Raw genomic sequence first — 22,249 nt, forward strand, 5'->3', positions numbered from 1 at the left:
ATCCAGGAGGCACTAGGTCTGCAGACGCAGAGCCTGCCAGCCCTCCCTCCCGCTCTGTCATTGGGTGACTGCTCACACAGTACATGCCACCTCCCTGCTCCCGGGGTTTCCCCTCCCGCTCAGCTGGGCGGGAGTCCTCCCAAGGGCACAGAGGAGGTGGTTTCCAGGGTTTGAAAGGCAGAGTCAGCTCCCCGCAGCTTTGCATCAACACGGCAGCTGCGCGCTGGGCAAGGGAATCCGTGCTCTCTGCTGCTCCGGATTCAGGCCTCGGCTCTTTCCCCTCCCACCCGGCTGCTTGGGCCCAGCCAAGGGGTTGCCAGAAGCAGAGGAGCCTGTGTGGGACCCTGCAGCGGCTGGATAAACAAGGCCCTGGAGCGCTCTGCAGAGCCACATAGCCCAGGACCAAGCAGACAGGGAAATCTGACCTACAGGTCAGTGCCCTGCAGAGAGCAGCATGCGGCCATAGCCTGCATGGTGCCGCTCGGGGAAGCAGGACTCCTGGGTTCCATTCCCAGCTCTGCCAGTGACGCCCAGTGCCCCCTTGGGAATATCGTTCCATGCTTGCTAGGAAAAAGGTCCCTTGGGCCAGGGGATCTCAAAGCACTATGGGAAGCTGAGTGTTGTCATACTGATGGTAAACTGAGGCAGAGATCGGGCCAGTGACTTACCCGTGGTCACACAGCAAGTCAGTGGCCGAGCTGGGGACCCAGGAGTCCTAGTAGTATTATACTACAGCAGCATTGAGGTCCCATTGTGCTGGGAGCTGCATATACCCTGCTCTGAAGAGCTTACAATCTAAATAAACACAGATAAGGTGGGAGGGGAAACTGAGGCACGGGGCAGCGATATGATTTGCCCAAGCTCACCCAGCAGTGCTGCGAATAGAACCCAGGCCTCCTGATGCCCAGTTCAGTGCTCCATCCAGTGTGAAAGACTACTTACCTTACAGATATTTGAAAGGGCTAATTGGCTGGAGAGGTGATGGGATCCAGTTTTAACACTCAACTTACTCAGCGGGTTGGGCCCATGCAGAAGGCAGGATGCGAAATCCACTGCCGGGGGGCGTTGTTCGCTGCACGCTGGGACCCCGCAAAGTGCAAAGAAAACACCACCAATGCCAGGCCGGTTTTGGTCAATGTCATCTTTATGGATCAACAATGGGATGAACGCCCATGACTTAACCCACCGTGTCTGGGGCAGAAACAGGGTTCCGCCCACAGCATATATATATCTGTGCAGATCCTTTCCAGAGTACATAAAAGCATGCCATGGAAATCAATCACACGTAGGGCATGCAGGGCAGTGGTGTGAAGACACGGGGAGCAGCTGGTGCCGAGGGGAGCTCCCCGAAAAGGACAGAGACACCTAACGGGTCAGGAAAGCGGGCGAGAGGCGGGCAGAGAGAACAGGGCACCTCCAGAGCCCAGGCCTCACACGACACCGAAGAAGTTACAATCCCTCCGACCCTCACCAGATCAGCACCTGCCTTTGCCTTGCAGAGCAAACTCATCCAGCTCGCCTCAGACCATTCCATCTTCCAGCCAGCGCCAAGCAACGGGTATGGCAGCCAGTGGGAACGGGTCCCGAGTTCTGACAGACCCAGACAGCGGCTCTGAGCTGGAAAGAGGCACCGTAATGCCTCGTGTTTAAACACAGCCGAGAGAGAGAGATGGCTGCTGCACCCCATCTGGGGGGACCCCACTGCGAACTCCTCCCCCAGGCAACAACGGGAACTGTTCTTGCCCCATGTGGCTGTTCTAATGCCTACCCCTACCCAAGCAGGGGAGCATTGAGGACAGCCTCCTCCCTTTCCCTTTGATGCCATCCCACTGTCCCAGCTCAGAAAAGGGCAACCCTGGCACCTCCCAGCAGCCCCCTAGGCTACACGCCCCTAAGCATGGAGGCCCCCTCACTCCTTGCACCTCCCCCTCCCCACTCACAACACACCTGACTCTCCTCACACCTCCCCCCACAGGTGCTCCAGCCCTGGCTCCCAACTCCCCCAGCCTAACAGACCGAGTCTGAGCCCGTGGCCCTCCTGGCTCTCTCTACAGGGCCCCTGTCCACCCCACACCTGAACCTACAAGGCTTCCCCACCTGCCCCCTCCTCTCTCCCCATATTTGAAACTCTTCGGCCTGAGGGCTCGTTTCCCCCGTAACCATAAAAGCCGTCTCCACAGCCTGATTCCTGTCCTCCCCCTCCCAGTGGCAAGCAGAGGCAAAGAACAGATCTATGGTGAATAAAAGGATTATGGGTAAAACCCCCAACAACGGGAGATGCCCGGAGCCTGCCCGGCTCTCTTTAGGGTGAGGATGGGGGAGCCCAGCAGACGCCAGGCAGTGGTGGGCATGGGCTACTGCACGCTACATACCGTAAAAAGAAATCATTCACGCCCTGGGCGGAGCGTTAGCCAGACTGGTCAATAGGAAGAGTCCATCACTCGAGTTCTCCTAATGTGGTTTTTGTGATGTGGATAGATTCTCCGTCTCCAAGTGCCGCCAGCCGCGCCCGGGGGCCTAGGTCACCCTGTAGGTGGAGGTGTTCTTTGGTTCCGTACTTGGCACGCACCAGTCGTCTGCCTCCTGAATGGTCTGGTAGTGGCGCCAGGCCGACTTGTTATAGACTGGCAGCCTCTCCACGGACTCTGTCGACAAGGCCTGTGGGTAACCGCACGTCAGTGGACAGGAGAAGTGCTCTCTCTGCAGTGAATCCTAGCCCCAAGGCCCCATGGCCTCCAAGCATCCTCTCAATGGCACGGCCAGCCACTAGGAAGTATCCCTAGGAGACATCTGGTAGAATCTGGACAATGGTTCAAGACCAACCTCTGCCGTTTCCCGCCTGGTCCCTACTCAAGGCAGACTTCATGCCACGTGTTAGCCTGTAAAGTGCTTTGGAATTCTTCCGGACACAGGGCATCAGCAAAGTTCTGCCCTCTTCTGAAGCCTTCCATCCAAGAAACCCAGGAGTCCTGGCTCCCAGGTTCCTGCTCTGACTACTAGGCTCCCTTCATGATACAGGAGTTTGATATTAAAGACTGCTACTCAAACCCTATGATTCTTTGCTTCCATTTCCTGGCCACAAAGCTGGGGGAAGTGTGTGTGTTGGAATGCAATTTGCATTCAGAGAGGGGCAGGCCGGGGGGAAGCAGTCTCTGCAGGTCAGATCTTGCATTTGTTTCCCCAGGGCTTTTAACTGGAGCTGGCTGAGAAAGGGAATCCTTTTCCCATGGACATTTTCACATTTCTGAAAAAGTTTCATCTCGCATCGGGATGAAACGTCAAGTCCGTGAAATTTTTCACAGGGAAGGATTTAAAGACAGATTCCATTTTGGGACACCTGAAAGGGAATTTTCCCAGCTGCCCTCAGAGAAGGCTCCTGTCAATTTCACCTGTGAAACTGACAAGAGCCTTCCAAGCCCAGCTGCTGGACAGGCAGAGAGCCAGAGGGCTCTGTCTCTCTGCCAACCCCCCAGCTCTGGGAGCCAGCAAGGGGCTGCCTGGCCCCCAGAGCTTGGGGTGGGGGAGGGGGGGAAGAGGCAGTGAAGCCTGCCTGTGTTTCAATAAAAGTTTTGTCAAATCTGTAACAGAATCAGTGAAACATTTCACTGAGTTTTGTCGGAAAACTTCCAACCTGCTCTACTTCTAATGCCTCACCGGCTCCCTCCACAAGGAAGATTTTAATCACGTCTCTGTGGATTTTTGCACGAGGGTCGGTCTGAATGCAGTACTTCTGATCCCCGGCCCATGCACCGGCTATGGACTGAAGCCAGGAGCAGTTGCATCAAGGGAGTGTCTATATACTGAGGTTAGCTACAGCTGGGTGAATAAAAACCATGAGTTTCTTTAATTGACCTAAATCCCAGTTTTTAAAAATGTTAATCATTTTTATTTGATGTGTTGCTGGTTCTTTACTTTCCCCCCATTTTAACTGGCTGAGGTGGATGTTTTGTATCTTCCCTTAATTAGCTTCCCGGTTGGTGATAGAATTTCAGGTTTGACGAAGATTTTTTTTCTACTAAAGTTTCACACACAAAATGTTCATCTGTGCTGAAAAAGTCAGCACCAGGGCATCAACAGAGAACTGCAAACTCTGGCACAACAGCGGTAAGCAGATACCCCCGACTCTGTTTGCAGCCAATGCCACTTCCAATATATTGAACTCCCACAAGTCAAGAAAGCTGAAATGCTTCAACCAGGCTAATATGCCTCCAATGGGGTTTGAGGTCAATGGGACGTGCGTACTTGAATTACGTAGGCTCTGGGATTTTTCCAAAGCACCTAACATTAGGCTCCTCTTTATTTTTGAAAACGTTGGCCTGTGTGTATAACAGAGACATTGAGAATATTTGCATTGTATTGGAAGTCGAAATAACTTTTCACAGTTCACACTGCAACAATTTTGTTCTGAACTGACAAAGATTTTGCGCAGTGTTGTTATAGCCTGGTCCTACACACTACATGTGGGGTTCCTCATGCAGGGCTTCAAATGTCCCACCAACCACCATGAGGGTTCTGAAACCAAACGATCACTACACTCTTGAATGAACTCATGCAGAAAAGTGATAAAAGACAAAACTACCATCCTTTCACAAAGTGATCACTCTAGATCTGATCTTTCAATACTCCTCCTCAAGGAAAATCTACACAACACCTTCAAAAGGTGAGCCTGCGACCTCTAATTCCTAACTCTGCTAGACACTCAAAACCATGGACTCCACAGAGTTTTATGGCTCATTATGACAATTTGTAACTCACCATACTACCTGGCTAAACCTTAATTGCCCGCTTCAACCCCCTTACGCTTAACAGCCAAACCCTCAATTGACAACTTCATTTCAAGTGGCCTCTACAACATGGATACCCCTTATGCTTAACAATCTGTCCCAACTTGTATTTAGCTCAGACTCTGATCTCCTTCCCCAGGCCTGAAGAAGAGCTCTGTGTGGCTCTAAAGCATTTACCTTCCGTCAATGAAAGCTGATCTAATAAATGATACTACCTCCCCCACCTCGTCTCGCTCAAAAATGTTATGCCAATAAAATAAAAGTTTAATAAAGCTACAATATTAGCCCTGATGTGGCAAACGCTTAGGCATGTGCTTAACTGTAATCCCACTGACATCAATGAGACTAGGCATGTGAGTAAAGTTACGTACCTGCTTAAGCATTCGCAGGATCAGGGTCTTACATTTTCAGATTTTTTTGGCTTATAGACATTTTGTAAAATTCATGTGCAATACCCCTAATTGTAGCAGCACTGAAGGAAAACAACAGTGTTTACAATTTAGCTTGTGATAAAAAAAATTAAAATTCACAGTTGCAATAGCAGACGTTTTCAAATGAGCTTTTACAAAAAGTCTTCACCCGATTGAAACCTGACTTGAATAGGATTATTAATATTTGAATATTTAGATTTAAATGATTTAATAGTAGTGTGACTTAAAACAGCTACTCACAAAGAGCGAAAAATCCCTGATGCAGACAAGCTCTGAGACTCCAGAGCTAGGAGCCTAACGAGGAGTCGGTCAGTTACACATCACCTCTCAGCCTGACCCAGCATCCCAAGAACCCACTCCCATACCCACAGGCAGGGCCGACTCAGACCCAAGCTCCTGCTCCAGTGACTAACTAAGTCACCCTGGCTACGTCACTGATCTTAGTCAAGAATTGATCCTGAACAGAGACGCGTTTGGCTGAGAGACAAGATGAGCCTTTGGGGGTAGCTGTGAAGTGGCTAGGAACAGAATGAAACTGACCCACGTAAGTTTCACCAAGGAGGGACAGGATCAAGGGGGACAAGTCTGTAAGATCTGGAGACTCCACCCACTGTCCGTGACATGGGGCAGGGATCATTTTCTTGTCTGTTACAAAGGAAGAGGAAAAGCCAGGGGCTGGGGACCGTCAGCAAACCCCTCCAGTGTAAGCACTTATCTCTGGTCCTCAGTGCAGTAGCATCTGCATGCCTCGCGAGCTTTCATTTATCTTCACTGCCCATACGTGAGGTCGGGCGGTGCCGCCGGCCCTGCGTTACAGATGGCAATGAACTGAGACTCAGAGAGATTAAGGACGTGGCTACATGGGAAAGTTCTGCTGGAACAAGCCAGTGTCTGAATTTAAACCAATGTAGTTATACTGGTATAACTCCTCATGGGGACACACTTATTCCGGTATAAGAGCGTCCATATGGGGAATTATACCGGTATAGTCCTATTGGTGAGGCCAGGAAGACTTTCCTGTGTAGACAAGCCCTAAGGGACTTGCTCAATGTCATACAAGGAGTTTGCGGGAGAGCAGGAACGTGAATGCAGGCCTCCCAAGACCTAGGCGGGCCCACTAACCACTGGGACATCCTTTCTTCTAGATCCCCCACCTCCACATGGTGTGCTTGCCACTGACAGGACTGGGAGGCCTCAGGGGAGTGGCTGCCTGAACCCGCGGGTTTGAGAAGGAGAGACGCAGGGGGTGATTTACGCACCTTCAGGTAGATGACTGCATCTGTCCCAAAACCCTCCATGGAGAAGAGCTGAAGGTCCCCTTGGAAATACTTGGCATAGAGTCTGGAAATGGGCAGGCCGTAACCAAAGCCAGCCTGGTGGAGCAGGGAGAAGACGACAGGTGATTATGGTTGCAGAGGTCTCAGCGAACTGCCCGACCACCAGACCCTGCTTCCCTCAACATCACTCCACCCAGACATCAGGAACCCCCCAAACCCTCCTCCCACCCCTGGCTGTCACACGAAGGCCCTCCGCCATCATCACCAGGCGATCCAAGCAGATCAGTATTTGTGCAGGCTGCTTACTGGAATCCCTTGCACTCAGCTCTGGACAGGGAGGGTGGTTACCCGGAAGGACTTAGGGAATTCCACCCACTCACCCACCTCCTCCACAGCCCCCCAAAATCACCCTGACCAACGTGCTACCTGCAGGGACACCCAGGGGGGCCCGACTTGATCCGATACGTACCAGGGGTGTCCCGCCCGAGCCGGGCTGGGGGGTGGGCGCAGTGGAATACATGTAGCTGAAGAGCCGCTCGATCTTCCGCTGCGGAACCCCGCCACCTCGGTCGCTCATCTGTGAGATGGGACATCACGTCAGCAGCCCCTGGCGACTCCCCACATGCCTTGACCAGTGGTGTGCTAGCCACGCCCCCCCACCCCCTCCCACACACACTCAGGGAGAAATCCCAGTAGCCCAGCAGCGCTTGCTGCTGGCTGATACACAGGAAGCATCAATAGGCCAAGACAGGGTGCTCTGTCCAGCCCTCCCGACGGGAGGAAATGCCCCCGTGAGGCTGGGGGAGCAGGGAAAACAGCCTCAGGGTTCAAGCTGGAGGCTCCCAAGCAAGGACTGGCTACAGGCATCCCAGAGATGAGCCGCAGAGATGAGCTGCACTGGAGGAGGGAAGCTAGACAACATTTGGGGATGTGGGCTAAATACCCCCCCACACACATGCTCCCCAAAGTCTCAGGTCCAGGGTGACAGCAAGTCAGATAGTCAAACAGAACTCAGGGGGTCTGCTTGCCCAATCCCCTATTAGCCACTAGACCACATCCGCTCAGTCTACCTGCTGCACTGCAGAGAACTCCCAGGACAAAAGTGAGCTCCCTGGGGAATTAGCCTGTGCCCCACAGTACAGCTGATGCTGAGGGTCCCTTTCTATCCCTCGGACCTTCAGTCAGGCCACCTACCTTGATAGAAAGATCTTCTTTACCCAGTGCTACCATCACCTTGATGGTTGGGAGTCGGAGGCTGGACTCGTGACTCTCCACGGTGGCTCGCATGGCATTCTCCGAGGGAACAGAGAGAAGAAGCAAGTCATCAGGGATTTTATGATAGCCCCTCTAGCCTGGCCCCTGCCTGCCCTGATGCTTGAGGAAGGTACAAAGACCCCCCACAATGCACCTATTTGTGCAGTATTTGTAAGGGTAGGAAGTTCCTTCCTGACCCTGAGCCGGTCATCTGCAGATGCCCTGAAGCAGAGGCCTGATGGTCCTGGACTTACCATTAGTCGATTCCTTCTTTAAAATGTTTAACTAAAGCTAGTTCCCTAGGCAAAAATACTACAGAAATGAGTTCCACGGGTTAACACTGTGGATGAAAAAGTGCTTTCCTTTACTCATCTCTTAACCAGAAGAAAAAGGTGACATATTCACAATTCCCTCCTGAAACATGGACTCCCTGGCCTCCACCTCACCCACCGCCAGAGGCAGGAGCTGGAAACTCCGGTGCCTACTATAGGGAACCATTGGTGGGTCTGGCAGACACGATGCCAAGTTCCACCATGGTTCTCTCCAGCTTCGTCACCTCCTTGCGGAGCAGAGTGCTACAGGGGAAGGACCATAGAGCTGGGAGCCTTACCTTGAAGAGCTCAAAGAGCATGTGGTAGAGGTGAGACGGGACGTAGACAATGCGGATCGGCTGCTTGGAATTGTTGGCTACAAGGGAAAGAACACAGCGGTTGTAAGGGAAATGCTCCTGTAAGCTGTTGGCCTGACTCCCCCAGCCCAGGAAGGACTGACGCCCAAGGACGGCTCAGGCCCGTCTTTCAGGGCACGGTTTTGTTCTTCAGACACCAAACTCTCAGCGTACACATACAAAGCTTCCCGCTGCATAAAGCGGGCTGCAGCGGCCCCAAGGCCTTTCCTCTGTGTCTCTCACCCTGCATCAAGGAGGCCACCTTGCTTCCTGCAGCTCCCTTCCTCAACTGAGCCATTTTCGAGTCACTTCATCAATCTCAGCAGGGAGGTCGCTGATCAGCCACAGGCCAGGCTGGGCCCTGCTCCCCGTGAAGGGCCAGCCACCTTGTGACACCTTCCTTAGAAAACTCCTTGCCCTTGGCTGCTCCCTACCAACCCCTGCACCCCACAAGCAACTCACTTTTCCGCCAGGCTCAATTGCTATCCCACGAGGATCCCCACCCACCTCCTGTCCCCAGGGGCTATGGGTCCCTCTAGACTCACCGCTGACCTCCTGGATCTCCAAATCGGGCGAGGCCATGTAATACTGGTCGCACAGCAGCTTGGCCATGTTGTAGGCATCTGGAGAGCAGAGAGAGGTGGGATCGGCACAGATTCTACCCAAGAGAGTGGAACTCAGTGCCTGCTTCCTCTTGGGACAGGCTCAGGACTTAGCAAGGGGATAGGAGACAAGGAATTTCAGCATGGACAGCGCTGGGAACGACAGACTGGAGCGAGATATTTACTCCCAGAATAAGGACAAGCTGGGCATCAGCTGGGTGAACTTCCCCCAGGCTGCCCTGTACCAGTGTCCCCTGCCTGGCAGGGACCCCCCTTTTAGGGACAAGGGGAGCTCAGTCACTGTGGCCCATCAGTGCTTGGCGTCTCTGGGGTACCCCCAAGGCAGTCTGACATCTGTCACATGAATGCTTGTCCACCGGCACCTAGGCTGAGATCCACCGAACTCGTCACACAGAGAAGCTTCCAAACAAATCGTCTTCAGCCCCCGCTGGTCTGGCACGGATCAGAACCGGCTCCCCCAGTTGATCTCCCAAGCCAGCCAGTCCGAGCCCCCAGTGCAACCTCATCTTGGTGAGACCCTTTAGCCTGCTTTGCTCCCCCACGCAGGGGCCCCCGCCCTTTTGTAGGGATGCTGCCTCTCAGCCATTATGGGGCACGGACCTCTCACAACCTCGGACACGTCACAGTGGGGGTCGATGCTGCCAATGTGCTTGGGGTGAGCAGGGTTGGTGCTGCCATCAAAGAGCAGGCCTGCAAGGAAACAGACGGAGGGGAAGACGAAGAGGGGGGATGTGCGTTGATGGGGAGGACAGACTTCAGCACAGACATGTCTGAGGGGGTCCCCAGAAGGATCAAGAGCATGCATGACAGTTTCCATCTCTCCTACCCTGTCACTCTGTCCCAGTACTCCCCACCCACCCACAAATTCCACCCCTCGGCCCCAGTCCCCTGCTGAAATCTCCCTGCTTATAGGGTCTCGTCTATTCCCTGATTCCTTCTAGTCTAGCCCAGAGGTCTTCCCGGGGGTACATCAACTCATCTAGATATTTGCCTAGTTTTACAACAGGCTACAGGAAAAGCCCCAGCGAAGTCAGTACAAACTAACATTTCATTCACACAGTGACCCGTTTATACGGCTCTCTATGTAAGGACCATATTAATATTCCATTGATTTATTTTATAATTATAGGGTGAAAAGGAGAAAGTCGGCAATTTGTCAGTAATAGTATCCAGTGACTCTTTTGTGGTTTTAGGTCTGATTTTGTAAGCAAGTCGTTTTTAAGGGAAGTGAAACTTGAGGGTGCGCAAGACCAATCAGACTCCGGAAAGGGGGTCCAGTAGCCTGGAAAGGTTGAGACAGACTGGATGTACATTTTCAATCCTGTGCCCATCACCGCAGGATCTGATCCCTGCCTCATTCCACCTCTCCTCTGCAGCCCAGCCCCCACTCAGTCCCTTCCACTCCATGGGAGACAGCAGGCTTGGCTGGGCGCTTGTCACTCACTGTGCTGGTTGATCAGCATGCGGATGGAGATGCGGCTCAGGTAGAAGCGGTCCAGGAAATACTGGATGTTCTGGTTGGACACGGGGTCATCCCCGTAGGCCTCCTTGTACTCTATCACCCCCTGAGCCATGGTGGGCACCACGTCATTGTGCCGGTTACGGATGGTGATCAGGGCATCCGTGAACCTGGGAAAAGGAGGAAGGGAAAGCAGCGGGGGTTAGTCCATGTGAGATGTGAGCAGCTCATCATAGAGCGAGGCGAGGATACAGCCAACTTCCCAGAGCCTGGAACCAGAGGGCTACAACAAGGAGGCAGGGGACACTAAGACCCCCAGTACATTCCAGGGAGGCACAGCAATCCAGTCCAGGTTCCCCTAGGCTGAAGGAGCTCTCTCCCCCATTCTAACCCTAATGCGGGCGCAGCTGCCTGGGAAATCCCGGAGCAGATTCCACCGCACAGCTGACATAGATCTCCAGGGCGCATGTAACATCAGAGATGGCTGAAGTGCCGTAGCTGGAATTCAGCTCTGGACTGGGGGGGTATGGGGGGCTGCAGAGGGAGTTGGGATCTGTGATAAAATTTCAGCGACACTCACGCCCAACCCCAGCCCGAGCGGAGGTCCCTGCCAGGATCTGGGAGCCGGAGGTGGGGCAGCAAGAAAGCATGACTGTCCTGTTCAATGCGGCCATACAAAAGGAATCCCTAGTCAGGTATCGGTCCACTGCCAGATGCAGAGGGTAAAAATCATAAACAGCAATACAGAGAAGGCAACAAAGTTCAATAGGGATTCCTGTTGTGTATCTGGAATGAAGCAGGATGACATATCCATCGCATTGGAATAGAAAATTCACCATTTGGAACAAGGGAGAATGCGAGGGCAGTATAACTGACATCCAAGGGCGTTAAAGGAACCAGCTATATCACAAGTGTTAATTTTTAACCAATCTGGAAAAACAAGAGAAATTCCAAATTGGAGGCCTGCCATTGCAGTCCCAATATTTAAAAAGGGACAAAGGGATGACTCAGAGAACTATAGATCAGTTAGGCTGATGTGATTCCCCGGCAAATAACAGAGTCTCGATTAACTGTTCTATCAAAGAATTAGAGAAGAACAATACAACTAAAGCCAGTCAGCACGGTTTCATGGAAACGAGGTCTTACCAAACAAATCTGTTATTTTTTTTTGACAAGATTATAAGTCTGGTTGATAAACTGCGCATAGTATCCTTAGATTACTCCAAGGTGTTCGATTTAGTACCAGATGACACTCTAATGAAAAAACTTTGTATTTTATGGAATTAACAAGGCACCTGTTCGATGGATTGCCAACCGGCTCAGTGACAATGTTGTTGTTAGTGGGGAGATATCACTGAGAAGGGCAGGGTCCCCCCAGGTTTCTCACAGGGTCCCCCAGGGACTGGTTCTTGGTCAGGTGCTATTTGACATCTTCTAGATCATTGATAAAAATCATATACAATTTTTGCTGGTTAGGTTTGCAAGATGACACAAAACCATGTGGAGTAACAGATAATGAGGAGGATAGGTTAACGTTACAGAGCTCTCTGAGTCACCTGGTCACAATGTAACACACTCATCTGGGATTAAAGAAAAGCAGATTACACCTAAAGGAGGGGAGACTAAGTCCTGGGAAGCAAGAACTCACAGGAGGACTTCGGGGGAACGCTGTTGCTAAGGGGCCTAACGTGATGCTGGTGTGTATACAGAGGGATATCAAGCAGAAATAGACAAGTGCACAGCATTGGCAAGACGGCTACTAGAATACTGAGTCCATTTCCGGTCTCCACGCTTAAAGGGGGAGGCGGACACAGGGGAGAGAATTCAGTGGCCGCACAAGTAAGCCTGGCAGCGAGAGCTTACAGAGCTCCACTTAGTCAGTTTACGGAAGAGCAGGGTGAGAGGTGACTTGGATCACTGTGTTAGGCACCTGCGCACGGGAAAGATATTGGCTAGGTGGGGGTGGGGCGTTGATTTTGCTGACGCAAGCATAACAAGATCCAATGGCTAGATCCAATTCAGCCTTGAAATAAGCTGCAATTTGCTAGCCAGGAGGGAAATTCAACACAGAGGCAGCTCACCGGAGGCGTGGACTCTCAATCACTGGGAGTGATTCAATCCAGGTTCTGGGAAAAAGCCTTTGGCTTGTGGACACAGGAGGGCAGACTGAAGGGTTCCTCCTGGGCTTAGTCTGTTAACCCATTCAGCCCACACCCAACTTACTGTCCCAGGGTGCCTTGGTCCTCAGGGTCTTTGTCCAGGAACTCCATGATGTCCAGCAGGCTCTGAACATACCTGTAAGAGAGTGGGGACGAACAGGGATGCAGGTTCCATTTATATTTCATAGCCGCATGTTGGGAGTCCTGATCAACGCAGGGTGGCCCCAATCCCCGTCCTTCAACTGGCAGGCGCCCTGGAGAGACTGTGTGTGACAGCAATACCCCACTACCCGCCTCCATGGGGGGGAAGAGGACCCACAGAGTCTAGGCAGCGCACTTTACAAACAGGAATGGCTTCATCCACTGCTGAAATGCAGCCAGCTCTGGAGTGGGAAGTAGCAGTGCGCACACCCCCCCCCCCCCCGCTCCCAAGAGTTTAGGACAGGAAGTGGAGAACGCTCTGGGATCTTTAACAGGCAGGATCACTGCTTGGCACCTCCAGCAACATAGCCCCCCCCCATGCAATGAAGCAGGCACTGGTTTAGTGCTGAACTACGGGGGAAGGCTGCCTCCTACTGGAGCCACCACCACAGCGTTCAGCAGGCACCTGGGCTTGCTGCAAAGGTCTCCCCTCCAAACACCAACCCAGCCCAGCTTCAACTGGCAGGATCTTAACCTGCAGCCATTACAACTCGGGCTAACTGAATCGAGGGCATTCCTCACCCACTACTACATATTCCAGAGGTCCACCTCTGGGAGCCCAGCCTGGGCAGAGCTGCTCCCTAACCCACTGCCTACCATCCCCTAGAGCACTGTCACCCAGCCCTCCTCCCACCTAGGGACAGCAGAGACGGGCCTAGCCTAGTTCCTTGCATGATAGGAAGTACAACCGGTGAAAGAGCAGCAGCCAGGGGCCAGCGACTTCCCGGGCCTGCACCATGCCAGAGGCTTTGGGACAGGCAGCGCACCTTGCCCTCTGCAGCCTCAGCTTATCGGGAATGTCTGCCAGTCGAACCAGGAGCAAGCAGCCAGTCAGCACGGTAGCAGCCCATCCCCTCCCCTGGGTTACAATTTCCCTCCAGACACACAGCTCCTTCCAGAGGGCACCATGACAGCTGCAAACACCTAAGCAGGCTGGTCGTAAGCGTGGGGACGGAATGGTTTCCCAGGGCTCTGCTATATTTGCTTGGGGATTTAGGTTACAGGGAAGCAGCTGCAAAGGCACCAGTCCTGTGAGATCAGGAAGTTTTGATCATGGGATCCCAAGGGTGCAGGAGGATGAGTACAGGAGCGGTTCGCCTCCAGAGATGACGGGGCAGACCCCGCCACCAGTCACAAGGGATTAGGGGTGTAAGGAGAGTGCTCATTTGGGCCCCATCACCAGAGCCACCACGCAGGGCAGCATGATGCAGGGCTTATGCCAGAAAAGCAAGGACTGGAGTAGCAGGAGGGCCCTGGCCAAAGTAGAAAGAAGGCTGGTCTTGAACGGAAGGGATGTTGGAAGGTCAGGGTCCTGGAGCAGTCTAGATATCACCGGAGCACTCAAGCATGTGGGCAGAACCGGGGGCCTAGGGCTGGAATAGCAAGGCGGGGGGGCTGCAAGGAAGGACTGGAGTGTGTGGACATACGTGGAGAGCCCAAGGCAGCACAGAAGGGCACTGGCAAAGCTGGGTGTAGGGGGCCCAGGGCTGGACTAGCAGGTGGCCTGCAAGGGCACTGGTGTAGGGAGGCTCAGAGGGGCGGGAGACACTGCTTGACAGCAAACCCCGCTGAGCGCCCTAAGGGGTGCTGCGATGGGGGCTCCCGTGGGTCTCCGGGTCGAGCCCCCTGAGCAGAAGTGACAGACCACAGAGCTTCATGCTGGAGAGGGGTTCAGCCAGGGGACCTCCCAGACCCCTCCGAGCAGGGGCTGCTTGAACAGACATTGGGGGGGAGGAAAAGATGGGAGGGCTGAAGACATTGGAGCAGGCAGCAAAGGGTTAATGGCCAGCCCCATGGGATCACTGATGCAGGAATGCACCTTCCAGGAGGGCAAATTCCAGGGTGCAGCTTAGCTGCAGGCAAGGGCCAGGTTACTATTAACTCAGGCTCCTGCCCCCCAGCTCCCAGGGGGGTGGGGGGGGGATTCAGCTGGTCTGGGCAGCCTCTGGGGTGAAAAGAGGAAATCGCTGGCTGCACAAACAAGCCCTCACGTGATCTCCAAAGTAGGACAAAGTTCAGGCTGCTGCTGTCTGGCGGGCAGGGGCCAGGAACTGGGTGGGGGGGGTCTTAAAGGGACATTTCTCATTTCTTCCCCCTCCTGTTGGTCTATGGACCCCCAAACCTATAAGGACCTGAGCAGAGCAGAGCAGTTGGTGCCTTTGAAATGACAACAACTGAACCATACCAGTACAAGGGGGAAGAAGAAAAGGAGGACTTGTGGCACCTTAGAGACTAACCAATTTATTTGAGCATGAGCTTTCGTGAGCCCAAGCATGGGCTGCCGGCCAGCGGGCTTTCAGGTGTTAAATACAGTCGCTGCCCCGAAACCTGCAGTACTCAGGGTGACCTGGCCGGGGCGCCACAACGGTTGGAGTATCAGGGAGCACACCCTTCCCCCAAGGGCGGTTTGGAAATCTCCCTGCTCCTCAACTAAACCCAACTGGGTTCTGCCCAGGGCTGGGCGAAGTGAAAAACCCCAACTGTTACGTGTTGGGCTGATCCTGCTCAGCTGGTCCATTGTCCTGGCACCATTTAATGAGCCCACGTCTAGTCTAGGAAGACATGTTTTTCAGCATGATCTGTCAGCTAGCTGTTCTTTACAGGGGTTAAGCCCTGTCTACACTAGAGGTCAAAATGCAGTAGCTAACTAGCGTACACACAACCTGTTTTCCTAGGCTTGGGCTACATTAGATAATTGAGTCGGCTTAACTACACCCCTCAGGGCTGTGAAAAAGCCACACCCCTGACCAGCGTAGCTAAGCCAACCTAACCCCCAGTGTAGACAGTGCTAGGGCGATGGGAGAATTCTTCCATCAACTTAGCTACTGCCTGTCGGGGACATGGAGTACCTACGCAGATGGAAGAACCTCCCATTGGCGTAGGTAGTCCCTACGCTGAAGCTCATCAGTGGCAAGCTGTGCCATGGTAGCATTTCCAGTGTAGACAAGCCCCTAGTCTAGAAGTGGTCTCTTGGGTATACACTGCCTCAGTCCCCAGTTATCACTGATTTGTCTCCCCTACCCCCCCGTGCCATTGCACGCCCCTGCACTCAGTATGTCCATTCCAGAGCCCCTCAGCTGGCAGGGTCTTTGAGCTGCCTTCCTCATTCTCCTCCTGCATCTGTTACATGTAAACCCAGACCAGGTGAGCAAGGGGCTTGCTGAGGAGAGTTGGTGGGTGCGGTGGGATATGGGGGCAGACAGGCAAAGGCTGGCAGCGTCTCCCTACACACACAAGCTAGTAGTGCCATGCTCCCCCCCACCCCGGCTAGCAGTGCCGTGCCCCCAACATACACACAGACTAGCAATATTGCCCGCCCCCACCCCCTTGACTGGCAGTCCATCCTACTCACCAGCTCTGCACCAGCTGCACCGAGGGTGTGCTGATGACCCGGTCTGGCAGCAGGTTGATCTCCTTCATGATGTTGGACAGCCGGACAGGCAGCTCCTGGCGGAGGAAGGTGAAGGAGGTTTTCTCGCAGGCATTGCTGGACCCTACAGATAGAAGCCCCACCGTTAGAAAAGCAGGATCTCAGTGACCCCCACCCTGATGACAGGGAAGTAGGCACCTATCCCTTCAGAAGACACCCACCTGTCCTGCCCCCAGTATCAGCTCAGGATGGTACATCAGACCACCAGTTGGACTCCCAGGCTCTCATCAAGAGCATTTACCTGGTTCCTCCAGCCCCTTCCTCCACTACAGCCCCTTGCATCAGAGGATCTCATGCTGATCCCCAAACATTACACCTCAGACCCCCATGCTCCCCCACTGAGTACAGCTTTAGCCAATCTAACCACTAGGCCACACTCCCTTGCAACAGGCTGAACTCCATCAGGGTCTTGGGCACAGCTCTCGGAATGGGGAGGGGGAGGAAAGCTGTCCCCATCACTTCACACCTCCTGCCAATCGCAGACCAGCCCTTCTCATCTGCTGCTCCCTCCACCAGAGTCACCTCATCCAGCTGCCGAGCTCCAGCAGGGGATACTGGACAGGAGACTCACAAGGGAGGCCAGGTCGCACGCTAACCCCAGGCTGCAGCCCATTACTGCTCAACTTGCCCTGCCCAACGTAGGAAATGGGGAGAATACCCCTATCACTTTGAAGGCATGTCCACGAGGCCAGGGCAGGTGGGGTCATCTTGTGGTTTGAGCAAAAGACTGGAGCCTGTGCCTGGCTCTGCCACTGATTCACAGAGTGACCTCAGGCATGTCACCTAACCTCTCTGTGCCTCGGATCCCTCTATCCGTACACATCATTCCAATCACAGGGCCTCCAAAGAGTCCTGTACGGTTATATTTCATCACTGCATTCCCAGGTTGGGAGTGGGCACGCTGGCTGCCTTCCCCAGGTCCAGGAGCCATTTCTCAGGCTCCCTCTCTGGAATCGAACCCTGGCTCCCTGGCGGGCTGCCTAAGGAGAGGTCTGCCCTGCCACAGAATGACAGAGACGCCAGGAGCCTTAATGACCGGGAACTCCCTACACTGGCCAGCAGAAACTAAACTAACCGCCTCACTGGCAGCAACTCCAAGTTCTGCAAGGAATCCAACCAACAAACCCACCCACAGTCAAAAGCACCCAAGTGACCGGGACCTGGGCCAAGAGGCTCAAGGAGGGTCTGGAGGAGGAAAACAAAAAAATAGTGGGTGATGATCTCAGCAGGGCTATAAAGTAGCTGCAGGGAGAAGAGAAGAGGGGAGGCTGGTAAACAAGGGCATCACTCTGTAGAGAGGAGTAGCGGGGGGTGTGTGTGTGTGTAACTCACACGCACCCAAATGTACAGATGTAACCTGAGCTCCTGCACGTTCGTACATCCCTGGCACTTTCTAGCTAAACAACGGCACAGATTGTTTGGCAGGCAACGAAGGCTATTGACGCAGCACTGCAATGAGACCAGGCGAGCCAGACAAGTGGCTAGTGGAAGGGAGAGAAACACACACCCCAGCATGCGTGTCAGCAGGTTGCCATGCAGCGCCAGCCAGCCAGGCCTGGCAGGGACTTTGTCTAGCGATTTGAAAGCCCCGGCAGGCCTGACATTTGTTCTGGAATGAGAAGCCACGCGAAATGGACACGGAGGGCAGTGAGCACTGGGGGGCTGGGAGCTGCCTCCGGGTGGCAGGAGCGAGGAATGGTTCTAGGACAAGGCAGAGGGCACCGGCACCCTCCCCCTTTCAGCACACGTCTAAGGACAGCCAGAAGAGAAGGGGGTGCTGCGGTGCATCTCAAATACGTTACAGCAATTAACCCCTTCGCCTTTTCCTATCTCCTTCAGACCATGGATCTCCATGTATATCAGTGAATCCATCTTCCCAGCCTGCCCTGGGCCGTGGCTCAGTCTCGCTACCCCCATGCAACCGCTGGGGAAACTGAGGCACAGAGCCAGGAAGGGAGTCGGCAGCAGGGCCAGGAACAGAACCCAGGAGCCCCCTGCTCTAGCTAGTGGGCTGGGAAGCAGCAGGGAGGGGCTGCGGCTGCCTGCAGCAGCCTGGAGAGGGAGGGGTTATATCCCGAAACCTCAAAGAAAGGCAGCACCCTGTTGTTTTCAAAGAGGATTTTCCAGGGGGGAGGATCCTTGGAGGATTTGGGTGTATCAGAGTCAGACGCCCCAGAGGGGGGAGGGAGGGCAGAATACGTGGTGTGGGGGGGGATGGACGGAGTGTGTTCCAACGTGCAAAGAACAACCTCTCACCATCTCCCACAGCTGTCCCTTAGAAGAGCGGAGAGCAAACCTTGCTGTAATTCAGGGACAAGAGTCACCATCCTCTCCTCCCCCCACAGCTCCTGCTGGGGGGGGGGGTCCAATTAAACCACTCCCTACTCTCCCTCCACTGATTTCATGCACCACCCTACCCACTGGTTTCCCCGACATCTTCCACTCCCCAGAGAACAGGATCATATGGGAGATTTTCTGCTTCCAGCCCCCACTCTCAGCCCTATAGTCCTTCTAGCCCTTTCTTAGCCCCCCTACTTGGTAACGACTCCCCCACATTGCATCACCAGCGGGGCCAGCACCAACGATCTCTGGCACCAAAAGCCCAAACTCCGACCCACTGAGCTAGAGGGGCAAATCAGCCCCCCAGCCCCAAGAGGGAATCACTTAGTCACTGTGTTAAACCCACGCCCCTCAGGAATTCAGAACCCTGGTCGGGCCACGACTATGGACCTCACCTTCCCCCCAACCCCATCACTGCCCCCCACAGCACCACTGTCCCATAGCCAGATTGCCCCTAAGCCCTGGGAGCAGGGGATAGCTCCAAAATCCCTGATCTGTTCTAGAAAGAGCTGCTCCCCACTCCTACCCCAATGAACCTCCCTTCTGTCCCCGGGGGGGCATTTACCCAGGGACTATTCCACAAAGAGAATCGGGAAAGCCAGCCCCACTGCTACCCCCTTGCCCCAGCGGGCGGTTAGTGAACATGAACAGCAGGGAGCCCCTGATCTCCCCGGCTCCGTGCCCCCAAGGGTGGGTGGGAGGGGAATAGCAATGTCCCACGCTCAGAGCATACTGCCAACAGGGCAGGGGGAAGGCAGCCCTGCCTCCAAGCTGCCCCATGGATCCCCTCCTCTGCTACCCCAGGGGTCTTTCGCCAGGCAGGGAGCGGGGGCATTGATTCCAGGCCCGGAATTGCTCCTTGGCAGTGGGGGGAAGAGGAAGAGACTGTCCCCCTCCTGCCCCATGGCCCCCCAGCCCCCGGTGCCAGGGGGGTAGGTACCCAGGCAATGTGTGAGTGTGTGAGTGTGTGAGTGTGTGTTGCGGGGTGTAACTACCACAGTCCAGGAACGGCTTCACAGGGGTAGAGGGGGAGCCTGCCCCTCACAAGCCCCCGGGATACTTACCTGGGGGGGGTGTCTATGCACTGGGGGGGGCGGGGGGTACGTGGCAGGGACAGTGGCATACACCTGGCTGGACCCAGGCGGGAGGCAGAGGGGTGACGTACCCCAGGGAGCGCACACGGGAGGAGAAAAGGCCCACGGGGAAGGGGACAGATAGAGCCAGAGGGTATTTACCCAGGCTGGGGAGGGAGGATATTGACCCGGTGGTGGAGGCTGTATGAACCCGACGCTATTTACCGCCGCAGGAAAAACCAAGGGGGTATTTACCCAGGGAGGGGGCACGCCCTGGGGGTATTCATCTGGGAGGGAGGGGCCCGGGGTATTTACCCAGGCAGGGGTGGGGTCGGGGAGGGGGGTATTGGCCAGGGCAGGGCCCGTGGGGTATTTGATGGGGGTGGGGGGAGCAGCTGGGGGAAGGGCACAAGGGGTGTTTGCTGGGGGCAGGGCCCCGGGGGGTATTTACCGGGGGGGTGTTGGCCGGGGGCAGGGCCCCGGGTGTGTGTGGGGGGGGGGCAGCTGCCTGGGTGGGGGCGGGGCCGCGGGGTATTGGCCGGGGGCGGGGCCCCGGAGGGGGGCAGTTGCTCGGGGCCGTGGGGTATTGGCCGGGGGCGGGGCCCGGGGGGGGGCAGTTGCCCGGGTGGGGGCGGGGCCGCGGGGTATTGGCCGGGGGCGGGGCCCCGGGGGGGGGCAGTTGCACAGGTGGGGGCGGGGCCGCGGGGTATTGGCCGGGGGCGGGGCCCCGGGGGGGGGCAGTTGCCCGGGTGGGGGCGGGGCCGCGGGGTATTGGCCGGGGGCGGGGCCCCGGGGGGGGGCAGTTACCGAAATCCAGGAACTGCTTCATGGAGAGCGGCGAGGGCGAGAACTTGCTGAAGTGCTCGATGTAGGTCGGGGCCCCGGCGGCCCGCGCCGCCTTCCCCAGCAGGGCCCGCAGCAGCCGCATCGCGCCCGGGGCCCCCGAGCCACTGACAGCGGCCTGCGGCCCAGCCCGCGCCGGCGCCGCCCCCCCGCCGCCCGCCGCCAATCGCCGCTCACAAACATCCCCCGCGGCCCAATGGGGAGCGCGCCCACCCACGTGCCCGCCCCGGGACCCGCCCATTAACCCCTCCCTGCCCGGGGCCCTTCTGTCCGCCCCCTCTCTATCCCCTTAACCCCTTCCTGGCCAGGGTCCTACAGCCCACCCTAGACCCCCCCTGCCATCCCCTTAACCCCTTCCTGGCCAGGGCCCTGCGGCCCCCCTAGACCCCCACATTCCCTTAACCCCTTCCTGACTAGGGCCCTACAGCCCACCCTAGACCTCCCCCATCCCCTTAACCCCTCCCTGACTAGGGCCCTACAGCTCCCCCCAAACCCCCCCATCCCCTTAACCCCTTCCTGGCCAGGGCCCTACAGCCCACCCTAGACCCCCACATTCCCTTAACCCCTTCCTGACCAGGGCCCTGCTGCCCAGCCCAACCTAATTTAACTCCCTTCCCTTCCACCCCCTCAAAGCACTAATGCCCTTGGGCAAGGCCCTGGTAGGCCCCGGACCACCACGACCAATTCTGGTCCTGCATGTTCAAGACAGAGGAATTCAGTCTGAATCAGGGCTGCTAGCTCAATCGGGGAGACGGCAGAGCTGAGCTCACGGCATGAAGTTAAAGGAACTCGGCTCGTCCAGCCCAGCGAAGGCTGAGCCGGGAGACGAGAGCTCTCTGGACCTACATGAGGTGGCCCCAATGAAGCTTAAGGACAATGTCGGCTCAAGAACAAATGGGGATAAACTCCCCAGGAGTAAATTGATGCTGCAAAGGAAAAGGTTTCTAACCCCCAGAGGAGGGCAGCTCCGGAGCAGCCTCCCAACAGCGGGGGTGAGGGGGGTCAACAATGTAAATGTTTGAGACTTGAGACTGATTTATCAACCCCTGTGGTAGCAGGGGCTGTGCTCCATGACCCACCCATTCTCCCTCCAACCCAGCAGGCCCACAACCATGAAGGTATTTAGATGCCTAACTCCCATTGAAATCAATTCGAGTTAGACACCTAGATCTCTTTGAGGATCCGGACCTCACTCATCAGAGCCCAGAGACCAAGCTCAAGAAACCGCTTGTTAGGATATAGATATTCAGGCCTGTCTGCAAAGGAATTTAGGTGTATTCTTATCACTTGGCTAGTTATAGAGGTATAAAAGAAAGAATCAAAATCACTGTCTGCCGGTGTAAGGTCCTTCTCTTACTGTGACAGTCTGAGGCCCTGTTCTTAGGCTAAGGCCCTTGGCTAAGCAACAGAGGCAGCCATAAACTGGGAAGCGACCGGACACCTCCTCACATTCCAAGCTAGTCACATTGAAAGAAGGTGCTATTGGGCTGTTAGGATACAATCCTGTCCTGATAGTGCCTATCACCTCCAGAGAAAGGGAAGTGCCTAGAAGATGTAAAAGGAAACTTAGTTTGATAGCATCCTGTCTGGCAAGAACTCACTTATCAATAGCTGGGCTGTGAAATCCTCACTTCTGTATCGTTTTGTCATTATAATTCCCACTTTGCTATTGTTTGTCTGTATAATCTCTGTCTGGTTCTGTGATTGT

The 22,249-nt window shown here is 55.1% G+C and overlaps 1 protein-coding gene across 1 annotated transcript; it reads right to left on the reverse strand.

Moving 5' to 3' along the window:
* Positions 1-1,126: 1,126 nt before the first annotated feature.
* On the reverse strand, positions 1,127-20,674 carry PDK2 (pyruvate dehydrogenase kinase 2). The gene is made up of 11 exons (XM_077806202.1): positions 20,506-20,674; positions 16,208-16,349; positions 12,719-12,790; positions 10,481-10,665; positions 9,637-9,726; positions 8,959-9,036; positions 8,357-8,433; positions 7,687-7,785; positions 6,962-7,069; positions 6,475-6,588; positions 1,127-2,658 (listed from the first exon to the last, which is right to left on the reverse strand). Exons 1-11 carry the CDS (start codon positions 20,624-20,626, stop codon positions 2,518-2,520), a joined length of 1,227 nt encoding a protein of 408 aa, XP_077662328.1. The 5' UTR covers positions 20,627-20,674; the 3' UTR covers positions 1,127-2,517.
* Between the last annotated feature and the right edge of the window lie 1,575 nt (positions 20,675-22,249).

The sequence above is a fragment of the Eretmochelys imbricata genome, chromosome 27 (genome assembly GCF_965152235.1).
Source record: "Eretmochelys imbricata isolate rEreImb1 chromosome 27, rEreImb1.hap1, whole genome shotgun sequence".
Taxonomy (NCBI): domain Eukaryota; kingdom Metazoa; phylum Chordata; order Testudines; family Cheloniidae; genus Eretmochelys; species Eretmochelys imbricata.

Coding starts and splice junctions, on each gene's coding strand:
- PDK2 (XM_077806202.1), bottom strand. CDS start 20,626: ATGCGGCTGCTGCGGGCCCTGCTGGGGAAGGCGGCGCGGGCCGCCGGG. Junction 10,666..12,718: donor GACCAAGGCACCCTGGGACA/GTAAGTTGGGTG, acceptor TCCTTTTCCCAG/GTTCACGGATGCCCTGATCA. Junction 8,434..8,958: donor GGAGATCCAGGAGGTCAGCG/GTGAGTCTAGAG, acceptor TTTCCCTTGTAG/CCAACAATTCCAAGCAGCCG.